This window comes from Jaculus jaculus, chromosome 12, assembly GCF_020740685.1.
Source record: "Jaculus jaculus isolate mJacJac1 chromosome 12, mJacJac1.mat.Y.cur, whole genome shotgun sequence".
Classification (NCBI taxonomy): domain Eukaryota; kingdom Metazoa; phylum Chordata; class Mammalia; order Rodentia; family Dipodidae; genus Jaculus; species Jaculus jaculus.
The window spans coordinates 6,318,628-6,344,548 of NC_059113.1; the positions used below are offsets into that span (position 1 = coordinate 6,318,628).

Consider the following 25,921-nt stretch of genomic DNA (forward strand, 5'->3'; position numbering starts at 1 on the left):
GCCAGGAACTTGCTATGTAAGGGAGAATGACCTTGAACTTCTGACTCTCCTAGCCTTCCCCACCATGTTCTGAGGTTATAGGTGTGTACCAGCAAGCCTGGTTTTATGTAAGCTTGGGATCAAACCCTTGGCCTTGGGCAGGATAGGCAAAATGCTAGAGCCACATCCAGAGTCCCCAGGCAGTGCGTCATAAGCACCTGGAGGCTGAGGAAGACTATGGAGCTCTATCTCCATTACGATTACTTTCTGCAAATGTGTCCAAACTATAAGGTTCTTTTTTTCTTTTCCTGGTTTTGGTTTTTCGAGGTAGGGTCTCACTCTGGCCCAGGTTAACCTGGAATTCACTCGGTAGTCTCAGGGTGGCCTTGGACTCGTGGCGATCCTCTTACCTCTGCCTCCCAAGTGCTGGGATTAAAGACGTGCGCCACCAAACCCTGCCAAACTATAAGACTCTTGACTGCTCTATGTGGCCCTCCCAAGTCCTTCCACACACCCTCCCCACAGCCCCCATTCAAGGCCTCACTAGCTCCAGCAGACCTGAGAGGCAGCTACGCTCACCCCTACACCCCCGATGCTCAGGGTGGCCCCAATTCACCGCCACCCTCCTGTCTCAACTGCCAAAGGTCTGGGATTGCAGGAGTGAACCACCATGCCCGGCCACAGCAATTCTTCGAGGATAATCAGGTCCCTTCATAAATTCCCATTCATCCAGATCAACCAGAGACCCCCTAGGGCCTGGGAAGATGGTTCCGCGGTTCAAGACGCTTGCTTGTAAAGGCTGGCGGCCGGGGTTCAACTCCGCAGTACTCAGGTCATGCAGATGCACGAACTGGCGTTGTGTCTGCAGGTGTTTTGCTGTGCATACTTCCTCTCTCCGTGCCTCTCTTAAGTAAAATACATTTTTTTAAAAAAGAGCAGGGGGCTGGAGAGATGGCTCAGTGGCTTAGCGGTTAAGCGCTTGCCTGTGAAGCCTAAGAACCCTGGTTCGAGGCTCGGTTCCCCAGGACCCACGTTAGCCAGATGCACAAGGGGCGCACGTGTCTGGAGCTCGTTCATTTGCAGTGGCTGGAGGCCCTGGCGCGCCCATTCTCTCTCTCTCTCTGCCTGTTTCTCTGTCTGTTGCTCTCAAATAAATAAATACAATCTAAAAAAAAAAAAAAAAAGAAAGAGCAGGGCTGGAGAGATGACTTAGCGGTTAAGCGCTTGCCTGTGAAGCCTAAGGACCCCGGTTCGAGGCTCCATTCCCCAGGACCCACGTTAGCCAGATGCACAAGGGGGAGCACGTGTCTGGAGTTCGTTTGCAGAGGCTGGAGGCCCTGGCGAGCCCATTCTCTCTCTAACTGCCTCTTCCAAATAAAAACAAAAAAATAAAAAAATAAACAAAGAGCAGCCCCAGGGTAACTGCACTGTAGTTAGAGGGCCTGAGGACTGGCTCATGCAGAACGTGCAGGAAGCCCTTCCCACGCAAGTCACACCGGGCCCTCTGGCATTGCCCCCAGCTTACCTGTCACGGCTGGCAGCAGGCTCGGCGGCTGGGACTCGAGGCAGCGGGTGGCACGCAGGACCCTCTCCGACCTTCTCCGACCTTCTCTCCTCGCAGAGCGCGGGCGTCTGGACCGGGCCGGGGACCCAAGGCGAAGGCGGCGCGACAGGAAGTGGGAGGGAATTGGGGTTGCGCATGATCAATGACTTCAGCCAGAGGCAAGATTTAAGTTTTGCAGTTTTCTCAAATTCTTCCTGCAGCATTTCTGTTTCTGTGAATGGCCTGAGGACCTAATTTAAAGTCGCAGGCTGATTAAGATGTTTTGCACCACGAGTTCGACTCCCCAGGACCCATTGAGATGCTGCTCAAAGTGGAGCATGCGGCTGGAGTCCGTTTGGAGCTGGAGGGCCCATTTTCTCTCTGTGCGGGGGGCATGGTGGCCCACGCCTTTGATCCCCCTACTTGGGAGGCTGAGGTACAAGGATCGCTGTGAGTTCAAGGTCAAACTGGGACTACAGAGTTCCAGGTTAGCCTGGCCTGAGTCAGACACTACCTCAAAACAAACAGGGTTGGAGAGGTAGCTAGGTGGTCAAGGTATTTGCCTGTGAAGCCTAAGGACCCAGGTTTGATTCCCCACGACCCATGTAAGCCAGATGCACAAGGTGACTCATGCGTCTGGAGTTGGTTTACAGTGGCTGGAGGCCCTAGTGCACCCCATTCTCTTTCTCCATCTCTTCTTCTCTAATTAATAACTAAATGAAATGTTTAAGCAAACAAATGCTCCACTTTGTGCATCTGGGGTTCATTACCAGTGGCAAGAGGCCCTGGCGTGCCCATTCTCTCCCTGCCTCTTTGTCTTATATAAACTACATTAAACAAATAAATATTTAAGACAAAATGAACAAAAGACCAAACTGGACGTGGTGGGACACGCCTTTAATCCCAGCATTCCAGAGCAGAGGTAGGATCACTGTGAGGTCAGGGCCAACCTGGGACTTCACAAGTGAGTTCTAAGTCAGCCTGGGCTGGAGTGAGACCTTACCTTGAAAAAACAAACACAGGGCAGTAGTGACGGCTTAGCAGTTAAGGTGATTGCCAGCAAAGTGAAAGGACCCAGGTTCTATTCCCCAGGACTCATTTAAGCCAGATGCACAAGGGGCACACACGTCTGGAGTTCATTTGCAGTGGCTGGAGTCCCTGGCTCACCTATTCTCTCTCTCTCCCTCTTTCTCTGTCAAATAAATAAATAAATAAATAAATAAATATTTTTTGAGGTAGGGTCTCGCTGTAGCTCAGGCTGACTTGGAATTCACTGTGCAATTTCAGGCTGGCCTTGAACCCATGGCAATTCTCCTACCTCTGCCTCCCTAGTGCTGGGATTAAAGGCGTGCACCACCATGCCTGGTCATACTTTTTTTGAAGATAAGACCAACGGACTGGACTTTTAAAGCTGGGAATTGGTGCACCAGGGCCTCTAGACACTGTAATCAAACACCAGGCACATGTGCCACTAAGTGCGCACGTACAACTTTGCGCTTGCATCACCTTGTGTGTCTGGCTTATGTGGGATCCGGAGAGTGGAACATGGGTCCTTAGGCTTTCAGAAAGTGCCTTAACTGCTAAGCCATCTCTCCAGCTGCCCCTGTACATGTTTTATATATAATTCTATCTTATACTTATCTGTGAATTTGTGTGTGTGTGGATGTGTTTATGGATTTGTTCTGATGACAAAAGATTTATTTAATTGAATTAAATTTTTGGTTTTTTTTTTTTTTTTTAGGTAGAGTCTCATTCTAGCCCAGGCTGACTTGGAATTCACTTTGTAGTTCCAGGGTGGCCTCAAACTCACAGCAATCCTCCTACGTCTGCCTCCCAAGTGCTGGGATTAAAGGCATGTGCTTTCATGACCGACTGAAAAATATTTTTTAAAATATTTATTTATTAGAGGGGGTGGGGGGGAACCCCAAGGACTCTAGCCACTGCAAATAGATCCGGATGCATGTTTCAACATGTGCATCTGGCTTACATGGGTTTGGGGGAGTCAAACCTGGGTTTTTAGACTTCACAGGCGAGCACCTTAACCACTAAGCCATCTCTCCAGCCTGCTATGTAGGTTCTTTATTGTTTTGCTGAACACTTGTTTCTCCTTTGCTGATATTAACAGAAACCCTGTTGATTGACCTGTCCGGTGTTCCAGTCTGGAATTCCCTCCTTGGTTGTCTATTTCCATGCCTTCTCCCAACAAAGGACACTAAGTGGCCAAGCTTGGGTTGGTGTGAACGTGGCCCAGCAGCACAGGGTTAGGAGTGCCTGACCATTTGCTCACACAGAGAAAGAATCACTGGCAAGCAGGGCCCGTGTGTCGCAGGGGCGGAGCCAGCCTTCAGGAGGGCGCGCACTCCAGCCCCTCACTTCCAAGCTCCCGAGGATGGCCAATGAGCTCTCCGTGGCCGAGCTCCAAGCAGAGGCCGGATGCTCCATCTGCCTGGACTACTTGAGTGACCCCGTGACCACTGAGTGTGGCCACAACTTCTGTTACTCCTGCATCCGCCAGTGCTGGGAAGGTCTACAGGAAGTCTTTCCCTGTCCCACCTGCTTCTCCCATTGCAGTGGTCAACTCAGGATCAACACTCAGTTACGCCAGGTGGTCAGTGTTATCCAGCAGCTGCCCGCCTCGGAGAACAACATGAAGCAGCTGTGTGAGAAGCACGGGGAGGCCCTAGACCTCTTCTGTGAGGAGGACCTGGAGCTGTTGTGTCCCCAGTGCCGGCTCTCCTCCGACCACCAGCATCATGACACGCTGCCCATCAAAGAAGCGGCCATGCGACACAGGAGGAAGCTAAAAGGCTACGCCGAACGTCTGCGGGAGCAAATCAAAGAGATTGAAATACAGTGTGAGTTGCAGGTTTTTAGATCTATGAAGATCAGGTTAAATATGAGAAATTGGAAGAAGGCATTAAAATCAGAATTTGAAGAACTTAAGCAGTTCTTGGATAGGGAAGAAGATGTAATGCAGGCCAGGCTACATCTTGACGAGAAGGATATTAAAGAAAAACTAAAGGAAAACAGAAACCTCCTGTCTGCCCACGTGGCCACAATAAGGAATATGGTGAGTGATATCAGAGAGAAGTGTTTGCAAGCAGACATGGATTTCCTGAGAACTGCCGGATGTATTATCAATACCTACGAAAGCATACAAGTGCCGGAGGTTTTCTCATACGAGTTAAGAAAGGAGAGTTGCCGTCTCCCTCCACATTATTGTAGCCTGCAAAAATTGATCAGCACGTTTCAGGTAGACGTGACATTGGACGTTCAAAATGTGCCCCCTGACGTTGTCATCTCCGAAGATCGGAAAAGTATGAAATTAGCAGAGGAAACCAACGCATCCCCTGTCCTGCCTCCTTACTATGTAACTGTCCCGGCTCGGGAGGCGTTGAGAAGTGGGAGATACTTTTGGCAGGTGGAGGTGCGCGGCTCGGGGAAGTGGCGCGTGGGTGTGTGCTACCAGTCGGTCCGCTTGGGCGGTTTCACGGCTCCGGGCGACGGCGGCAGCTGGCAGATCCAACAATCCACCAACGTGCCCGGGGTAGGGGAGGTGAGCCGGGTCGGTGTGTTTCTGGATTCTGAGCTGGGGGACGTCGCCTTTTATAATTTGAACAGTAGATCCTGTCTGTGTGTTTTTACGGACACGTTTACAGAAGACCTTGTCCCTTTTTTCTCTATCGAATGTTCTTCAAAATCTCTTAGCATCAGCATTGTCAAGGGGGAATGAACTGCCTGGGTGACTGTCGTCTGTGTGGTGTTTTTAGAGGGTACTGGTAATAAAGGTTCTAATTGCACTTTGCTGTGTGAAATGGTCCTGGATTCTCGCTTTTTTCCGCAGCGTTGACAGCAGCCTGGGTGCTCCTTCTACAGCCCAAGTGGAAGGCAGGAACTCCCCTAAACCCAATGATCTCCCTAAAAGTTCCATCTCGTTTTTCCTTGCATCTATTTGGTAACCAACCACCTTGCTCTCCCCACAACCTGTCACTTTGAGTAATTTGCTTCATATCCCATTTTTTTTTTCCCTCAAGGTAGGATTTCACTCTAACACAGGCTGGCCTTGAACTCACAGTCATCCTCCTCCCTAAGCTTCCTGTTTATGTCCAGTTTATTTTCTCTTTAAGGTCAGGTCTCATGTAGACCAGTTCAGGCAAGAGTGGCTGGCTTCTCCAGAAAACAGGCACGCCACTATTGCACCAGTTGATACATTTGGCCTGTCTGGCCAATCTTAAGGCTTGCAGGGTCCACTTCTGTTTAACACTGTTGAGGCCTTTTCTCTTCCAAAGGGCTGCATGTAGCATAGTTCTTTCCAAGGTGTGTGTGTGTGTGTGTGTGTTTGTGTGTGTGCGTCTGTGTTTTGGAGGTAGGGTTTCACTCTAGCCCAGGCTGACCTGGAATTCACCATGTAGTCTCAGGGTGGCCTCGAACTCACTTTTCAGCTTCCTGTCAGCTAATCGGGAAGGCTACTAGCTCAGCTCCAGCTGGATTTCTCCCACCCTTTCTAGAGGTCAGCCTGGGCTAGAGTGAGACCCTAGTTCAAAACAGTTTGAGATTGAGCGTGATAGAAAGAGGTGGATTGAATGGGCATGCCATGGCCTTTAGCCACTGCAAAGCAACTCCGGACTCATGCATCACCTTGTGCATCTGGCTTTACGTGGGTACTGGGGAATCTAACTCTGGTCTTTAGGCTTTGCAAGGCAAGCGCCTTAACCACTGAACTATCTCTCTAGCCCTACTTTGCCCTTAATAAAAACAAAAAGGAGCCGGTGTGTGGCACACACCTTTAAACCCAGCACTTGGAAGGCAAGGATCACTCAGTTCAAGGTCACCCTGAGACTACATGGTGAATCCCAGGTCAGCCTGGACTAGAGTGAAACCCTACTATGAAAAACCAAAAAAAAAATAAAAAATAAATAAAATAAATAAAAACAGAAGAATGCTTTGTACAATACACATTGATTCAGTGAAGAAACCTCCAAAACATCACGCCCATATTGATTCATTAATAGAAAACAGGTGAATGGAACTATTGTCCCTCCCTTGTGTTGGAAATCAAATTCAATACCTCACACATGCCTGGCAAGTCCCCTCCCACCCCATGGGTGACATTATAATCCATCAGAGCTATCATGGGAGATGTTGGGGCCCCGACTGTGGAGAGACACCTGTTATGCTCGGATGGGTGACGGGGCCGGCCTTGCAGGAGTCTGGGATGGTGGTGCAGCAAGCTGCCCTGTTCTGTCCAGGCTGGCGGGGTCACCTGCCATGGGGTCTCAGCATTGCCTTCCTGGCTGCTGGGGGAGACTGGAAAGCTGTGGCCTGTCACAACTGGGATGCTCCTGTGTTCATGTTCCCAATAGCTGGGAGTGTCAATGCACACCCATGTAAGGGAAGTCACCGGGTGTGTGGTGGGGGTAATGGAGTACTGCGTCAAGAGTCAACACACAGCATGCACGAGGCTGCGGTGCAGAGTCCTACGGTGCTTCCTGAGCGTAAGGCTGATGGTCCCAATCCCAGCAACGCACAAGTTGGGCCAGGTGGGGGGTATATACCTGTAATTATAGAACCTGGAAGGGAGAGTCAGAGCCGGGTGTGGTGGCGCACACCTTTAATCCAGAGGCAGGAGGATCGCTGAGTTTGTGGCTACCCTGACACTACATAGTGAATTCCTGGTCAGCCTGGACTAGTGAAACCCTACCTTGGGGGAAGGAAATTCAGGACAGGGTGGAGCGGCGTAGGTGAGCGACCGGTGGCGTGCCCTTTGGCGCCTGTGACCTGGGCGGCGAAGACCGACGGGCCTCCCTCCGCCGCCGTCCTGCACCGTCGCCTTCTTGCCGGCGTCCGAGTGACGGGCCCGGTGAGCAGGAGCGGCCTCGGTCCTCGCTCCCGCCGCTCTCCCCTCCGCGCTCTCCCTCCGGCCCTCTTGGTCTCGCTTCGGTCTCCCTCCCTCGTCCGCCCCGCCCGGCCGTCCTCCCCTCCCATCGTGGCCCCTCTGGCCGCCGCCCCGAGCTGAATTTCCCTTGGCTGCTGCAAGCCAAGCCGGGGTTGGAGCGCCTGCAGGCGGGTCACGGCCATTCCTGGGAGGGCAGGCCGGCCTCCCTGCAGCCGCCTGCCTGGACATGACGTTTGCACGAGGTCTGAAGAGGAAATGTGATCAGGAGGAAGGTGGGGAGGGCTTTGCCAGTGTCCCTTCCTATAGTCTGCAGCGGCAGTCACTTCTGGACATGTCCTTGGTCAAGCTCCAACTATGTCACATGCTGGTGGAGCCCAACCTCTGCCGCTCTGTCCTCATCGCCAACACAGTCCGGCAGATCCTAGAGGAGATGAGCCGGGATGGTGTGTGGAATGGGATGGTGGCCCAGAATGCAGAACCGGCACCTCTTGACCGCCTGGTGTCTACAGAGATCCTATGTCGCACTGTGAGGGGCCCGGATGGGGAGCACCCTGCTCCTGAACTGGAAGAAGGCCCCTTGCAAGGCCCAGCTTCTGAACTTCCCACAGTCAACTCAACACATGGGCCAAGGAACCCTCAGAGTAGCCAGCCTTTGGGAGATGGACAGCCCTCAGGAAAACAGAGGAAGCTTTCAGAAGTCATTGGACCAGATCTTTGAGACGCTGGAGAACAAAAATCCAAGCTCTGTAGAGGAACTTTTCTCAGATGTGGACAATTCCTACTACGACCTGGACACGGTATTGACAGGAATGATGAGTGGCACCAAGCCGGGCATCTGCAACGGGCTGGAGGGCTTTGCTGCAGCCGCCCCACCTCCCAGCTCCACCTGCAAGTCTGACCTGGCGGATCTGGACCATGTGGTTGAGATTCTGGTGGAGACCTGAGGGGGAAGGCCCCTGACAAGGACAAGGTCATGCACCCTAAACAACATCTCACGTGTACTGTACCCACACCCACACACAGCCAGGAACCCATTCCTGCTCACTTGTTGATTTTAAAAATATCTTGGGATGATTGTTATTAGCAAGGGCTATAGCTGCTAGGCCTGTCCCACTCTCTGGGAAGGGCAGAACAGAAGCTGTCACCAGGAACTGGAGCTCACTGAAGGCTTCTTGGGCCTGGACCAGGTGACATTCACAGCCCTGAGCTCATTTTCCCTGTTGCGTCAGGGTGGTGTCACATAGGGATGGCAAGCCACAGCTGAGTCCTGTCCTTTTTTAAAGTAGATAGATGACCTTTCTAAAATTAAGTTTTCTATGTTTTGACAATATTTTTACTTAAGATATATATTTTTAAACTTTTTATACTTTAGATCTTTTCAACTATTTTTTTAAAAGTATATTTTTTCTACAAACATCCTTTGCTGCTATATTAGAAACATTTACAACTTAAAAAAGTAAACCTGGTTTAAGGTTAAATTTGGAATTTTTTGTTTGTAATGATCTTTTCTACACTCCTGAGGCAACAGTGTACGTGTGTTTGGATTTTTCTTCAGTTTTGTGTGGGACCCTGCTCCGCTCCATCATGTTCCACATTCCAGGAGAGTGGGATGGATTAGAGTCAGAGGCATGCACAGCTATCTATCCTACCCTACTTCCCTCACTATGTCTGCTATGCAGCCTTGTTCTCCTGGACTTCATTGTGCCTGATGGCTTTATTTATGCCTATTTATATGTAAATGCCACCGAAGGTCAAAAATCTGCCTGTTGGTCTTCAGACTGGGGTCTCAGGTGGTACCTTCTATTTGATTCCTAGAATGGCCCTGTACTGGTTGTCAAGAGGGGAGGCCAAATGTGCAGACAACATCCAACACTATGTGTTTCATGCCAGGGAAGCTGCTGGGTACAAGCATGTGTGCTTGGAAAGCAAGTATCCCATGCACCCTTAGGCTGAATAATGCCTGTGCTTGCACCATTGAATTGGTGCTAGAACATTTTAAAGATACACTTGAGTTTAAAATGAAAAGGTCTGAACTGTATTCATTGTATGGCCCCTTGATCCTGGTGTGGCTGCACCAGCTGCTTGTACTTCCAGAGGGTCCTTTTGCCTGCTCAGAGGTTGCACTCTCCCATGTCCATGTTGCCTGCTTTTCTTGACTTCCCTATTTCTGAACCTCAAAGGTTTGTTTCTTGCATATGGCCATTTTTTAAAAAAAATACCAACAATGTAAACCTCACTTTATTAAAAAAGAATTATCCCACAAGCAGAAAAAAAAAAAATTCAGGACTGGAGAAATAGCTTAGCAGTTAAGGCACTTGCCTGCAAAGCCATAAGGACCCAGGTTCAATTCTCCGAGACCCATGTAAAGCCAAAGAGATGCATGCATCTGGAGTTTGTTTGCAATGGCTAGAGGCCCTAGTGTGCCTATTCTCTTACATGCACATATCTGTCTCTTTCTTTCTCTCAAATAAAAATTTAATAAGATTCAAAGTTGGAGGATTTCTGTGAGTTCAAAGCCACCCTCACACTACATAGTAAATTCCAGGTCAGCCTGGCCTAGAATGAGACCTTTTAAAAAAAAAAAAAGCTGGGCATTGTGGTGCATGCCTTTAATCCCAGCACTTGGGAGGCAGAGGCAGGAGGATCGCCTTGAGTTCGAGGCCACCCTGAGACTACATAGTGAATTCCAGGTCAGCCTGGGCTATAATGAGACCTTACTTGAAAAAAGAAAAGTACCACAATAGATTTAGTTAGCATTTGTTCTTTTATTTTTATTTATTTGCAAGGAGAGAACCAGAGCCTCTTGCCGCTGAAAACTAAGTCTAGATGCATGTGCCACTTTGTGATCCTCTTACCTCTCTTTAGTGCTGGGATTAAAGGCACGTGCCACCACGCCAGGCCAGTTTTTCTGTCTTAATTGACTAGGATTCTCTGCCTGGGCCTATATTTCCATGTCCTGGGGAGACTGAGGCAGGGAAATTGCTTGGGCCTGCCTTCGAGTATGTGTGCTAAACCACCTTCTATCACTGAACTGCCCCCTGGGCTCCATTACTATTACTTTTTTGTTTGAGGTGGGGGTCCCACTCTAGCCCAGGCTGACCTGGAACTCAATCTGTCCTTAGCATTGTCCCAGGCTGGCCTCAGAGTCACAAGGAACCTCCTCTATCTTCCTTCCAAATGCTGGGATTAAAAGTGTAGGCCATCACACCTGGCTTTACTAACATTTTAAAAGAGAGACTTCTTTCTGGGCATGGTGGCACACGCCTTTAATCCCAGCATTTGGGAAGCAGAAATAGGAGGATTGACATGATTTCAAAACCACCCTGAGACTACATCGTGAATTCCAGGTCAGCCTGACCTAGGGTGAGACCCTATCTCGAAACAAACAAACAAAAAACCAGTTCTCTTAGCTGGGGATGACGGCCTATACCCTTAATCCCAGCACTCAGGAAACAGAGGTAGGAAGAGTTCCTGAGGCCACCCTGAGACTACACAGTGAATTCCAAGTCAGCCTGGGCTACAGCAAGACCCTACCTTGAAAAACCAAAAAATAAAAAAATAGGAGCCAGGCATGGTGGTGTATGCCTTTAATCCCAGCACTGTGAGGCAGAGGTAGGAAGATTGCTGAGAGTTCAAGGCCACCCTGAGACTACCTATTGTAAACCAGATGCATGAGGTGGCACATGTGTCTGGAGTTCATTTGCAGTGGCTGGAGGCCCTTGCCTACCCATTCTCTCTCTCTCTCACTCTCTCTCCTCTGTCACAAATAAATGAAAAAGTAAAAATAAAAAGACCTCTTATGCCTGGCATGGTGGCACACACCTTTTTAATCTCACTACTTAGAAGGCAGAGGTAGGAGGATTGCCATGAATGAGTTCCAAGCCACCCTAAGACTACATAGTGAATTCCAGTCAGTCTAAGCTAGAGTAAGACCTTATGTCAAACCCTCTCTCTCCCCCCACCAACAAAAGACCTCTTATATCTCAAAGATACACCAGAACTCATGGTGATCCTCTGATCTCTGCCTCCGAGGTGCTGGGATTAAAGGCGTGCGCCACCCTGCCCAGCTTCTAGCCATTTTTTTATATAACGTTAGGCTATATAGCAAGATCTTGTCTTTAAAAACAACCCCCTAGGCTAGGAAGATTGCTCAGTGGCTAATGACACTTACAAAGTCTGTTGGCCCTGGTTCAATTTTCCAGCACTCACATAAAACTAGACGCAGGGGCTGGAGAGCTGGATCAGTGGTTGAGACACTTTGTGAAGCCTAACACTCTGGGTTTGATTCCCTACTATCCACATAAAGCCAGATACACAAAGTGGTGCCTTCATCTGGAATTTGTTCACAGTGGCAAGAGGCCCTGGCATGCCCATCCTCTCTGCCTCTTTTCTCTCTATGCTTGCAAAAAAAATAAAATATTTAAAAAAAATAGACTAGCTGACAGAAAGCTGGAAAAAGCTATACTGCATGCAGTCCTATGGGAGACAGAAGTCATCAGTGAAGATAAACCACAGTGGACACTGCAAGCCTAAAGTTTGGCCAACCAGGCCAAATGAGCAATAGTGGCATGTCTGTTATGGGGTAAACCAACTACTCTCTAATTGGACTGGAGGCCCACTCCATGAGAGGGAATACATGCCTGATACTGAAAACCTATTAAAGGGAAGTCATGAGCCCTAGGGTGTAACACCTGCTGGTGTCTGCCTTAAATGCACATATTATGCTCAGCAAACTGCCCAGTGAGAACTTTTTAAAAATTTTGAATTTAAAATTGTAATTTATTTATTCATTTGAAAGATAGAGAATAGGTGTGCCAGAGCCTCCAGCCACTACAAACTCCAAATACATGCATCACTTTGCATCTGGCTTATGTCATGGGTCATGGGGAATCAAACTTACGTACTTTGGCTTTGCAGGGACTAAGCCATCTCTCCAGTCCCATTTTTATTTATTTGAGAGAGAGAGACATGGGTACACCAGGGCCTCAAGCCATTGCAAACGAACTCCAGATGCATGTGCCACCTTGTGCATCTGGCTTGTGTGGGTCCTTTGGCTTTGCAGGCAAGCACCTTAACCACTAAGCCATCTCTCCAGCCCATGGTGAGCACTTCTCCCAATGTTCACACCCATAAATTAAGACTACTCCCACTTTTAGTTAGAGAACCTTCTCTTTTCAGATGGTGGTGACCTTGGGATGACTCAAAAGGCATCACGGTGCTGAGAAGTGATAGAGGAGTGCTCAGCATTGAATTATCTCTATCACACCTTCCAAGAAGAGAAACTGACTGAGAGGGGGGAGGGGATATGATGGAGAGTGGAGTTTCAAAGGTGAAAAACTTGAAAAACAGTGAAAATATATATTTAATTTTTTTGTAATTATTTTATTTAAACAATTATGAAACGTATTTAAAATTGACAGAAGTTTGCACATGATGCAGTTTCTGTCCATCCTTCAACTAGATTTCCCCCCTATGTTAAAACTGCATAACCATGGTGTGTTTAGCTCGTGACCCAACTAACATTTGTATACTATGAGGCATGTACTTTCGTTGGGTTTTCCAATTTTGATGATTTGTTCTCTATCACCTGGAATGTCTCAAGTGCTAATGAAACTGGTAAATGCATACGTAGGCAAGTCAAATATGCTCATGCTCAAAGTTGTAAAATTACCGTCTTCAGAGTTCCATGATGTGCTGACTGGGCTAATTGAGTTGCTTAAAATTACATTTTTATACTCTTAAAATTTCAGAAACACATGGCAGTTGATGTCCACATCTATGAATCCACAGCACCTGTCATTATTAAAACAAAATGAAAAGCATAAATTTCCCTTACTGGCCTAAGTTATAGAAGTGTTCGTAAAAGCTGTTAGCTGGGCATGATGGCTGAAGAAATCCCCAGCTTTCAGAAGGCTTGGAGGCCACTTTGGACTGCATGGTCAGTTTTAGGACAAGGTAGGGGAAGGGCAGGAAAGGCGATGGAAGGGATGTGGAGGAAGGCAAGGGAAGGGAAGAGGAGGAAAGCAATGTCACAAGGAGCTCATCCTTCTGTCACTGGAAGGACAGAGGTTTGGAATCCTCTCCAACGTGGAAATAAGGCCTCAGTGCTTCTGAAAACTTATCCCTGAAAGAATGGATGTGAGTCCTGTCACTCAGGTTGTAGAAGAAAATCACACCCAGCTCGTAGTCCAGGTAGATGCCAATCCTGCTGGGCTTCTCGGCGAGCTCAAGCGCGACGGAGACCGTGTGCTCAGCCACGTAGGCGCCGCCCCGCCGCCGAAGCACCCAGCGGCGACTCGGGCGCCCGTCCCCGTCCCCAGCGGGGTCCTTGCAAAGCCCCACGGCCCACTCGGCCTTGTCGCCCACCCGCACCTCCCAGTAGTGCCGCCCGGCGCCGAAGCTCTGCGCGCCCAGGACGGCGGCGGCGGCGGCGGCGGCGGCGGCGCAGCGCTCGGGGCGCGCTGGGCTCCCGGGGCCGCCTCGCCCGGGCTTCAAGCAGCAGCGCACGGACTTCCTATCCCCGGAGACGAGCAGGGGAGGAGCTGCCGTTTCGGGATCCAGAGTAATCGCTTCGCGAAACTTCTGTCTAATTGCCTGCAGCGTGGAGAACCGGGGAGGCAGGCAATACCCGTGCCTCGTGAACTTGAATAGATAGAAGGCGGGGGGCTGCACGTCCTCGCACCTGCGGAAGAGGCTCCCGACGCCCATCAGCAGCTCCACGTCGGGCGTCACGCTCTTCTCCGACGCCTCGGCGAGCAGCGCTTCCATCGCCGACACGTGCTGCGCGAACCGCCTCGTGCAGCCGCGCAGCTTCTGCACCATCTCCCGCTCCTCCCTCCCCAGCCTGGACAGCACCGCCTGCTGCTCCCGGTCCACCAGCTGCTTCAGCTGCTTGCACTCGGAGCACAGCTTCGTCCTCTCGCTCTCCATGGTCTCTTGCAGCTGCGCCTGGCGTCGGGCCTGAGCGGCGAGCGCATCCTGAAGCTCCGCCTCTTGCCTGTTCAGAGCCTGCATGTAACCGTGGAGCCTCGCTCGGTGCTGGGAGGCGGCTTCCTCGATGAGCCTCACGGGGTGGCCCCGGTGGGCCGGCAGCCACGGGCACAGCGCGCACAGCAGCTCCAGGTCCTGCTCGCAGAAAAGGGTCAGGGCCCGGCCGTGCTTCTCGCACTGTGGCTTCTCCTCCTGGGTCTTGCTCAGCTGCCCGTGCAGCTGCCTGGCCCTGGCAAGGATCCGCCGCAGCTGCAGGTTGCCCGTGAGCGGGCTCTTCTGGCACTGGTAGCGGCACACGGGACAGGGGAACCTGCCTTCCAGATCTGCCCAGGACTGCGTGATGCACGTGGAACAGAAGTTGTGGCCACATTCGATCGTGACAGGGTCTGTCATTTCACCCAGACAGATCTGACATTTGGATTCTGCCTGGAGATTGGCCAAGGCCTTTTCCAGCGCCATCCAGCTGGGAAAGAAGGCCTGCACTGAAGTGGGCTTTCTTCTGACGGACACTGGGATACCTTCCAGGGACAAGCAGATTCACTCTCAGATTGCACCGGTAGCCAGAGTGATGTCTTGACAGCACAGGAAGTGACTGGCCCCTGTGACAGTCTGTCCAGTCGAGTTCCACCCAAACTGCAGCTGGTCTCATCCGATTCCGTAACCGACTGAGTATGAAGCCACGCTCAGCACCTCCTTGGGTCAGCAGCAGTCACCGCTGGCAAGTGCCTACTTGTTCCTGGAAGAGGACAAAATATTCCTTCACTCCCTTAGTGGCTAAGGCGCTTGCCTGAGAAGTTTACGGACCCAAGTTCGATTCCCCAGGACCCACATAAGCCAGATGCACAAGGTGGTGCATGCCTCTGGAGTTCATTTGGAGTGGCTGGAGCCCTGGTGCACCCATTCTCTCTACCTGTGCCTCTCTCTTTCTCTCTCCCTCTCTGTCAAATCTCACACATACACACATATATACACACATTTATATACATATACACTTACAGCCCCCCCCCCCCCCGAGGTAGGGTCTCACTGTAGCCCAGGTTGACCTGGAATTCACTATGTAGTCTCAGGGTGGCCTTGAACTCTTAGCAATCCTCCTACCGCTGCCTTCTGAGTGCTGGGATTAAAGGCGTGCATCACCACACCTGGCTGTTTTTTTTTTTTTTTTTTTGAGGTAGGGTCTCACATTAGCCCAGGCTGACCTAGAATTCACTATGTAGTCTCAGGGTGTCCTTGAACTCACAGAGATCCTTCCACCTCTGCCTCCTGAATGCTGGGATTAAAGGTGTGTGCCACCACACCCTGCTACTTTCTTCTTCTTTAAAAAAAAAATTCTTTATTTATTTGAGAGCAATAGATAGAGGCAGGGAGAGAGAGCAAGCAAGGGAGCATGGGTGTGCTAGGGCCTTCAGCAGCTACATGCAAACTCCAGATACATGTGCCACCTTGGGCATCTGGCTTATGTGGGTATTGGGGAATCAAATCTGGGTTTTTTGGCTTTGCAAGCAAGCACCTTAACCATTACATCATCTCTCCAGCCCTCTTTTTTTTTTTTTTTTGATGCAGGGTTTCACTCTAGCCCAAGCTGACCTGGAATTCACTATGTAGTCTCAGGGTGGCCTTGAACTCACAGCGATCCTTCCACCTCTGCCTCCTGAGTGCTGGGATTAAAGGCGTGCACCACCACACCTGCCTAATATTTTTAAAAATGTAAGTTATTTATTTTAAAGAGGGAGAGAATGGGCACACCAGGGCCTCCAGCCACTGCAAATGAACTCCAGATGTGAGCGCCCCCTTGTGTTCTGGTTTATGTGGGTTCTGGGGAATTGAACCTGAATCCTTTGGCTTGCAGGTAAATGCCTTAGCCGCTAAGCCATCTCTACTGTCCCTCCAGCCCTCTTTTTTGGTTTTTAATTTTTATTTATTATTTTTTTAAAGATTCATTCATTTATTTATTTATTTATTTATTTGAGACAGAGAAAGGGAGAAAGAGAGAGAGAATGGGCACGCCAGAGCCTCCAGCCACTGCCAACAAATTCCAGACACATGTGCCTTCATGTACCTCTGGTTTACGTGAGACCTAGAAAATAAAACCTGGGTCCTTAGGCTTTTCAGGCATACACCTTAACCACTAAGTCATATCTCCAGCCCTTATTTTTTTCGGGGGAGTTGTCTCACTCTAGCCCAGGCTGACCTGGAATTCACTATGTAGTCTCAGGGTGGCCTCGAATTCACGGCAATCCTCATACCTCTGCCTCCCGAGTGCTGGGATTAAAGGCGTGCGCCACCACAGCAGTTCAAGGCTCGATTCCCCAGGACCCATGTGAGCCAGATGCACAAGGGAGTGCACACGTCTGGAGTTCTTTGGCAGTGGCTGGAAGCCCTGGTGTGCCCATTCTCTCTCTCTCTATATATACATATATATATATATGTATATATATGTATATATATATATCTTTCTCTCTGTCGCTGTCAAATAAGTAAATAAAAATAAAAAAAATAAAAAAGTTATTCTCATTAAAAAAGAAAAAAAAAAACCCTGTAAACTGGAACTAGAGAGATGGCTCAGCAGTTAAGGCACTTGTCTGCAAAGCATAATTTTATTATTATTATTTATTTATTTGAGACAGAAAGAGGCAGATTATATATATATATATATATATATATATATATATATATATATATATAGAGAGAGAGAGAGAGAGAGAGAGAGAGAGAGAGAGAGAGAGAGAATGAGAGAGAATTTGGGTGCACCAGGGCCTCTAGTCATTGCAAACTAACTCCAGATGCATGTACCCTCTTTTGCATCTGGCTTACCATTGGATCCTGGGGAATTGAACCTGAGTCCTTTGGCTTTGCAGGCAAGAGTCTTAACCTCTAAACCATCTCTTCAGCGACCTCCTCTCACCAAAAAATCCTGAAAACCTGGAGGCTGGAAAGATGGCTCATCCATCAAGGCACTTGCCTGCAAAACCTAACTACCTGGGTTCAATTCTCCAACACTCACATAAAGCCAGATGCACAGAGTGACACATGAATCTGGAGTTCATTTGCAGTGGTTAGAGGCCCTGGTGCTCTTATTCCCTGTGTCTTTCTTCCCTTGTAAATATATAAAAAACAGGGCTGGAGGGATGGCATAGTAGTTAAGGCATTTGCCTGCAAAGCCAAAGGACCCAGGTTTGATTCCCCAGGACCCACATTAGCCAGATGCACAGGGGGCATACACATCTAGAGTTTGCTTGCAGTGGCTGGAGGCTGTGACATGCCCATTCTCTCTCTCTCTCTCTCTCTCTCTCCCCCTCTTTCTCTGTCAAATAAATAAACAAAAATAAAATATATCTTAAAATATAAAAAATAAAAATAAGTAAACACAAGCTGGGCGTGGTGGCACACACCTTTAATCCCAGCACTTGCACTTGGGGGCAGAGGTGGGAGGATCGCCATGAGTTCAAGGCCACCTTGAGACTACATAGTGAATTCCAGGTCAGCCTGGGCAAGGGCGAAACCCTATCTTGAAAAACTAAAATAAATAAATAAGTAAACAAAACCTTGATATCCAGGAAGGGTCAATTCTCCCAACACAAAGCCACAATAAAGAAAGGATGGGCTGGGCATGGTGGCACACACCTTTATTCCCAGCAGTTGGGAGGCAGAGGTAGGAGGATCGCTGTGAGTTCGAGACCACCCTGAGACTCCATAGTGAATTCCAGCTCAGCCTGGGCTAGAGTGAGACCCTACCTCGAAAAACAAAACAAAACAAAAAAAAAAATCAAAAAAAAAGAAAAAAGAAAAAAAGAAAGGATGGGGGGCTGGAGAGATGGTTTAGTGGTAAAGGCAGTTACCTGCAAAATCCAAGGAACCAGGTTCAATTCTGTGGTCCCCATATAAGCCAGATGCACAAGGTGGCACATGAATCTGGAATTTGCATGCCCAATCTCTTTCTCAAGTAATTTTGAGGCAGAGTCTCATTCTAGTTATTTCCCAATAACCCTGAACTTATTATATATACATACACTACACACACACACACACACACACACACACACACACATACACACACACACAAACACATATAGTAAGACATTACTATAAACTGTCCTTTAGATGGGATTAGTGACACAGGCCTGTAATCCTAGTTATTGGGGAGGTTTAGAAATTTCAAGGCCTCGGGGCTGGAGAAATAAATGGCTTAGAATTTAAAGGTAATTTCTTGCAAAGCCTGATGGTTCAGGTTTGATTTCCCAGTACCCATGTAAAGCCAGATACACATGCATCTGGAGTTTGTACTGGCAAGGGAGGCCTTAGCATGTCCATATTCATACACACTCCCTCAAAAATTTTCAAGAAGAAAGTAAACCAGGTGTGGTAATGTACGCCTTTAATCTCAGCACCCAGTAGGCAGAGGTAGGATTGCCATGAGATTGAGGCCACCCTGAGACTAGTGTATTCCAGGTTAGCCTGGGCTAGAGGGAGACCTTACCTTGAAAAACAAACCAAAAAAAAAAAAGGAAGTAAGTTTAAGACCTGCCTGTGCCATTGAGTAAATTCAAGGCTAGACTTGGCAGCTCAATAGGTTCTCAAAAGTCAAAAGGTAAAAATGGGGTTAAGGGCGAGGTGGGGTGAAACACTCCTTGAATCCCAGCACTCAGAAGGCAGAGGTAGGAGGATTGCTGTGAGTTCAAGGTCAGCCTGGAACCACAGAGTGAGTTTTAGGTCAGCCTGGGCTACGGTGAGACCCTACCACAAAAAAGATCTTGTGTGGCGGGGGGAGGGGGGATTAAGATGTAGATCGGGGGCTATCACTGGACCAGCAACAAGGTCTGTATCTCCAGCACGGGGTGGGCCGGCGGAGTGGAAATAGGGCTGAGGATGTGGGGCTAGAGTTCACTGGCACAACAAGAACTCGGTTCAATCTTCATTATGTCAAAAAAAAAAAAAAAAAGTTCATCCAGGCATGGTGGCGCACGCCTTTAATCACTGCGCTCAGGAGGCAGAGGTAGGAGGATTGCCGTGAGTTCGAGACCACCCTGAGACTACAGAATGAATTCCAGGTCAGCCTGGGCTAGAGTGAGACCCTCGAAACAAACAAAACAACACAAAAACAAACGTCCTTCGCGGACTGTTCCAAACTTATTCAGATTTGTGGGTCACATTCCCCTGCAACTCTGACTGTCCACATTGTGCAGGCCATGAATGGACACCCTCGGTGCAGCCCTGAGCGCGGAGTGACAGGGATCTTGGCCAGGTTTCTGGGTGTCCTTTTAAACTCTGAGTGTCTATAAACCAGCCCGAGGGGCAGATGAAGGGACAGGGACTCCACACAGGGCTCAGTGCTGTTTCTCCAGATCACCACCTTCTCACCAGCCCTCCCTCACTGCCCCCAGCTCGGCAGAGAGCAGCAGCGCCCAGAGAAGGGCCAGATCTGGGTTCGGCTACTTCAGCCTCTGGACCAGTGTCACGGAAGAGCTTGCCACCACAACTACCGTGCATTTCATTATTTATTTGGTGCCGGAAAAAAAATCAAGCCTAGGGCCCCTCAATACTGTTGGGGTTAGTTACCTTCCGGTTGATGGGACAAGACACCCAGCCAAAAGCAGCTGATGGGAGGAAATGGTTTATTCCGGCTTAGAGTCTCCAGGGCACGCTTCATGATGGCGGGGGAAGGGTGGCCCCAGAGCAGAGGTGGGGCATCACTTCTTGCCGCAGCAGGTGGAAGACAGCAGCAAGAGAGTGAGCAGAGCTCTGGCCAGGGGCAGCTGGCTATACCATCCCTAAGCCTGCCCCCAACAACACACCTCCTCCAGCCAGGCTCCACCTACCAAATTGCCATCAGCTGAGGCTGAGACATTCAAAACACATGAGTTTATGGGGGACATCTGACGCAGTCTACCACATGTCCTAAGCACATGCTGCAGTGAGCTACCCTCCTAACTGACATTCAGCCTTAAAATAAGTGGATTTCCCGGTTAGAATTCCCTCTCCGGGTATAATCTGTAATGGGCATTCACACCGTATCAGTTCCTTGTTTATCTGGCCCCTCTGAGAGCCTTTAACTGCTGAGCCATCTGCCCAGCCCTTGCTCCTGTGAAATGATCTCGGAAGGAAGTGGCTCCCCCAGAAAGATCCTCAAAGCCACAAAGCACAGTGTGGCCAGGACTTCCATACACCTCTAGGACCCCTAATACCAAGCACGCAAGACTGCGCAGCCAATGAGAGAATGCAGGGGGGTCTCCAGTTAAGGAACATGATCTCAGCCAAGCATGGTGGTGCATACTTTTAATATCAGCACTCAGGAGGCAGAGGTAGGAGGATCGCCATGAGTTCAAGGCTACCCTGAGACTACATAGTGAATTCCAGGTCAGTCTGAGCTACAGTGAGACCCTACCTCGAAAAACCAAAAGGGGGGGAAAAAAAAAAAAAAGAGACAAAGAAACATGGTCTCATTTTCTCATTTACACCCCAGTGTAAACTTTCACTAATCCTCTCAAAACCCTAACCATCATCCCCATGAGGAAAGCCAAGATCTGCAGGGCCAGGTCCGGCCTCTTGCTGACCTCACACTGGACTGTGTGTCCATGGAGCTCAGCCGCAGCGTTTCCTCTTTGCAGCCAGCCTAGGCTCCTTCGGCCTGGGGATGCAGAGGTCTGAGCTGAGGGCGTCTTTCACCCTCACCGCCTTCCCAAGTGCTCAGAGCGGTTTACTCTCATTCACTTTGTTTCACAACCCAGTCTTTCAAAGGGTTATTGCTTTTTAAAAAATATTTTTATTTATTTATTTGGGAGAGAGAGGTAGAGTGAGAATGGGCATGTCAGGGCCTCCAACCACTGCAAATGAACTCCAGACGCGTGTGCCACCTTGTACATCTGGCTAATGTGGGTCCTGGGAAATTGAACCTGGGTTTTTTGGCTTTAGAGGCAAGCACTTTAACTGTTAAGCCATCTCTCCAGTCTCCAGTTCACCTTATTCTTTGACATGAGGTATCTTTTTTTTTTTTAATTTTTATTAACATTTTCCATGATTATAAAAAAAATCCCATGGTAATTCCCTCCCTCCCCCCTGACACTTTCCCCTTTGAAATTCCATTCTCCATCATATTACCTCCCTTCTCAATCATTGTACTTACATACATACAATATCAACCTATTAAAGGTGTCTTCTTTGTTTTGTTTTGTTTTATTCTTGTTTTTTCGAGGCAGGGTTTCACTCTAGCCCAGGCTGACCTGGAATTCACCACGTAGTTTCAGGGTGGCCTCGAACCCACAGCAATCCAATCCTCCTACCACTGCCTCCCAAGCTGGGATTAAATGTGTGTGTCACCATGTTCAGCATCATTGTTTTGTTGGTTTATTTATTATTTTATTTATTTATTTTTATTTTTTTGAGGTAGTGTCTCTAGCCAAGGCTGACCTGGAATTCACTATGTAATCTTAGAATGGCCTCGAACTCACGGCAAACCTCCCACCTCTGCCTCCCTGGCCCTGGAACTAAAGGCGTGTGCCACCACACCTTTTTTTTTTCTTGAAGTAGGGTCTCACTGTTGCCCAGGCTGACGTGGAATTCACTATATAGACTCAGGGTAACTTGGGGCTCAGGGCAATTCTCCTATGTCTACCTGCACCACCATGCCTTGCTTTCTTTAAAATTTTTTTCTTCTTTTTTTTTGGGGTTTTCGAGGTAGGGTCTCACTCTGGTCCAGACTGACCTGGAATTAACTCTGTAGTCTCAGGGTGGCCTTGAACTCACAGCGATCCTCCTACCTCTGCCTCCCGAGTGCTGGGATCAAAGGTGTGCGCCACCACCCCCAGCTAAAAAAACATTTTTTAAAATACTTTATTTACTAGAGAGAGAGAGAGAATGAGTGCACCAGGACCTTTAGCTACTGCAAATAAACTCTAGATGATTGCGCCATCTGGCTTTACATGGGCACCGGGAAATTGAACCTGGGTCTTTTGGCTTTGAAGGCAAGAACCTTAACTACTAAGCCATCTCTCCAGCCCTTGTTTGTTCAAGGCAGGGTCTCACTCTAGCCCAGGCTGACCTGGAACTCATACAAATAAACTCCAGACGCATGTGCCATCTTGTGCACCTGGCTTATGTAGGTCCTGGGGAATCGAACCAAGGACCTTTTGGCTTTGCAGGAAACACCTTAACAACTAAGCCATCTCTCTAGCCTCTTTCCTTTTTTATAATTTATTGTAATTTTTCTTTTTGAGGTAGGGTCTCACTTTGGCCCAGGCTGACCCGGAATTCACTATGTAGTCTCAGGGTGACCTCGAATTCACAGCAATTCTCCTACCTCTGCTTCCCAAGTGCTGGGATTAAGGGCATGCGCCACCATGCCTGGCCTTATTTATTGTAACTTTTAAAATTTATTTATTGGAGAGAAAGAGAGCGACAAAGAGAGAGAGGCAGATAGAGAGAATGGGCGCACTAGGGCCTTCAGCCACCGCAAATATACTCCAGACACATGCACAACTTCGTGCATCTGGTTTAAGTGAGTACTGGAGAATCAAACCCGGGTCCTTAGGCTTCACAGACAAATACCTTAACCACTAAGTCATCTCTCCAGCTTCACTCCTTCTTTTTCTTTTCTTTTCTTTTTTTTTTTTGTGGTGGAGTCTCTAGCTCAGGCTGACCTGGAATTCACTCTAGTCTCAGGGTGGCCTTGGACCCAAAGCAATCCTTCTACCTCTGCCTCCAAGTGCTGGGATTAAAGGAGTGCGCCACCACACCTGACTAATTATTTTATATTGCTGGGGATTGAACCCAGGGCTTTTTTTGTTGTTGTTGTTTTACAAGGTAGGGTCTCACTCTAGCCCAGAGTGACCTGGAATTCACTATATAGTTCAGGGTGGCTTTGAACTCTCAGTGATCCTCCTAGCTCTGCCTCCCAAGTACTGGGATTAAAGTCATGAGCCACCGCGCCCTGCATGAACCCAGGGTTTTATGCTTGCAGGCAATCACTGTGCATCAGAGCTATACCCCAACCCCAGGGTACGGAATCTTCTATGCCTGTAGAACCTTTATTATTTCTTTGTTTTGGGAACATTCAAAACCTCTCCACTAGTTATTTTGATATATTCAACTAATTGTTGTCAACTACACGAGACTCTAGTCCAACTGTACCTCTCTATCCATCAATCATCTCCCATTCCATTATTCTGCAAATATTAGATTCTCTTAGTGCCTGGGGTTCAAAGTTAGGGCAGACCCATGCATTCACTGCCCATAGTACCTACCACCCACTCTGAGGGCATGTTTTGTACAAAGAGGAAGAATTTGCCCTTTGACCCTCCTCAGTTCCTGAGAGCGGATGGTGTCCTTTGCATTTCAAAGACCTGATTTCTCCTTCCATTTCTAATCTAACCACTCCCTCATCAACATCATCACGTGACCCCCAGTAAATTATGGAGGTCTTCATAGAAGATCGCCCCGCGCTACTATGACACCCTGACCCCCAAAACAACAATTTGATAGTAAAAATCTAAAAGCTTGAAGAAGCTGTGTGGTGGGTGTGTTGTGCTGGGAGCGCCAGGGCCTCCAGCTACTGCAAACTCCAGATGTCTGCACCACCTGTGCGTCTGCCTTTAAGGGGTTACTGGGGAACAAGTGCCTTAACCACTGGCCATCTCTCCAGCCCCAATCTTTTTATTTTTAATTTAATTTTTAATTTTTTGAGGTAGGGTCTCCCTCTAGCCCAGACTGACCTGGAATTCACTACGTAGTCTCAGGGTGGCCTTGAAGTCACAACCATCAATCCTCCTACCTCTGCCTCCCAAGTGCTGAGATTAAAGGCATGTGTCAACGCTCCGGGCTATGAAGTTTTATTTTATTTTTCTTAGGTTAAACAGGCGATTTTGCATCAGCTTTCCTAGTGCTGAGTTACAGGTTTGTGCCAAACAAGCCAGGACTGACAATACATTTTTTAAATTATTTATTTATTTTGGTTTTTCGAGGTAGGGTCTCACTGGAGCTCAGGCTGAGCTGGAATTCACTATGTAGTCTCAGGGTGGCCTTGAACTCAAGGTGATCCTCCTACCTCTACTTCCCAAATGCTGGGATTAAAGGCGTGGGCCACCACGCCCAGCTTTAACTTTATTTTTATTTAAGAAAGAGGCAGATAGAGAGATAATGGGTGCTCCATGTCCTCCTGCCTCCACAAACAAACTCCAGACGCATGTGTCACCCCGTGCTTCTGGCTTAGGAGGGTCCTGGGGAATGGAACCTGGGTCCTTAGGCTTCACAGGCAAATGCCTTAACCGCTAACCCATCTTTCCTGTATTTTTAATTTTTTTCTTTTTCTTTTCTGAGGTCCTGGAATTCACTATGTAGTCTCAGGGTGGCCTTGAACTCAAGGCAACCCTCCTACCTCTGACTCCCAAGAGCTGGGATTAAAGGCGTGCGCCACCACGCCTTTATTTATTTTTTTACCTTTTGGTGATGGGGAGTGAACCAGAACCTCACGCATGCTAAACACAAACTCTACAAGGAGCTAAACTAACCCAGAGTCCCTGACAATGCGACCTAAGTGATCCCTTGAAGCACACTAGGCCCTCATCCCTGAGGGCGGGGCCAGGCTTCCCGGGCTCGCCCACTTCCCACCTGTCACCGCGGCTTTTCCTGCTTTACTGGGCATTGAGCGCTTTGCTGCAACGCTTCCAGCCTCGGCCGCTGCTCTACCTGGCGCAGGTAAGCTGGGCGGGCCGTAGAGCGGTCCCGGAGGGCTGGAGCCGAGCTGAACCGAGTGCGGTCATCTGCTGTGCCGAGACCTCGCGGTGGTGGCTGGGGCGCTCCTGGGGCGCTGATCCCGGAGCATCTCACCGGCAGGTGAGTCATACCTGTAGGTCCTAGCTGCTCAGTAGGCCCAGGCAGAAGGATCCAAGTTCAAGGCCTGTCAGGGCCTCACCAGGATTCCAAGCCTCCTGTCCAATTTACTCTAAAGTTTTTTTTGTTTTTTTTTTTTTAAACCTGGCTTGGCATGGAGGTGCGGGCGTTTATATATATTTTATTTTATTTTTGGTTTTTTGAGGTAGGGTCTATCTGTAGCCCAGGATCACCTGGATTTTACTATGTAGTCTCAGGGTGGCCTCGACCTCACAGTGATCCTCCTACCTCTGCCGCCTGAGTGCTGGGATTAAAGGCGTGTGCCACCATGTCCAGTTTTTATATTTTTATAGAGAAAGAGATAGAGAATGGGCGTGCCAGAGCCTACAGCCACTGCAAACGAACTCCAGACACGTGTGTCCCCTTTGCGATGGGACCTTTAATCCCAGCACATGGGAGGCTGAGATAGGATCGTTGTATGCTCAAGACCAATCTGAGACTGTATCCAGGTCAGGAGGGCTAGAGCAAGACACTACCTCGAAAAACAAAACCAAAATAAATGTATTGACTTCTTAAGAAATTTATTTATTTGAGAGAGAGGAGAGAAATAAGCACGTGGAGAGAGAATGGATGAGCCAGGGCTTCCAGCCAAGGCAAACTAACTCCAGATGCATGCGCTCCCTTGTGCATCT

The 25,921-nt window shown here is 48.8% G+C and overlaps 2 protein-coding genes and 1 pseudogene across 2 annotated transcripts; 2 read left to right on the forward strand and 1 right to left on the reverse strand.

Annotated features, from left to right (window-relative positions):
* The first annotated feature begins 3,911 nt into the window (after positions 1-3,911).
* LOC123453688 (putative tripartite motif-containing protein 75) lies at positions 3,912-5,255 on the forward strand. Its single transcript, XM_045131300.1, has one exon. It carries the CDS (start codon positions 3,912-3,914, stop codon positions 5,253-5,255), a length of 1,344 nt encoding a protein of 447 aa, XP_044987235.1.
* Positions 5,256-7,613: 2,358 nt separating this feature from the next.
* On the forward strand, positions 7,614-8,414 carry LOC123453723 (annotated as a pseudogene).
* A 5,055-nt stretch (positions 8,415-13,469) lies between these two features.
* LOC123453689 (putative tripartite motif-containing protein 75) lies at positions 13,470-14,867 on the reverse strand. Its single transcript, XM_045131301.1, has one exon. The coding sequence runs from the start codon at positions 14,865-14,867 to the stop codon at positions 13,470-13,472; it is 1,398 nt and encodes a 465-aa protein (XP_044987236.1).
* Between the last annotated feature and the right edge of the window lie 11,054 nt (positions 14,868-25,921).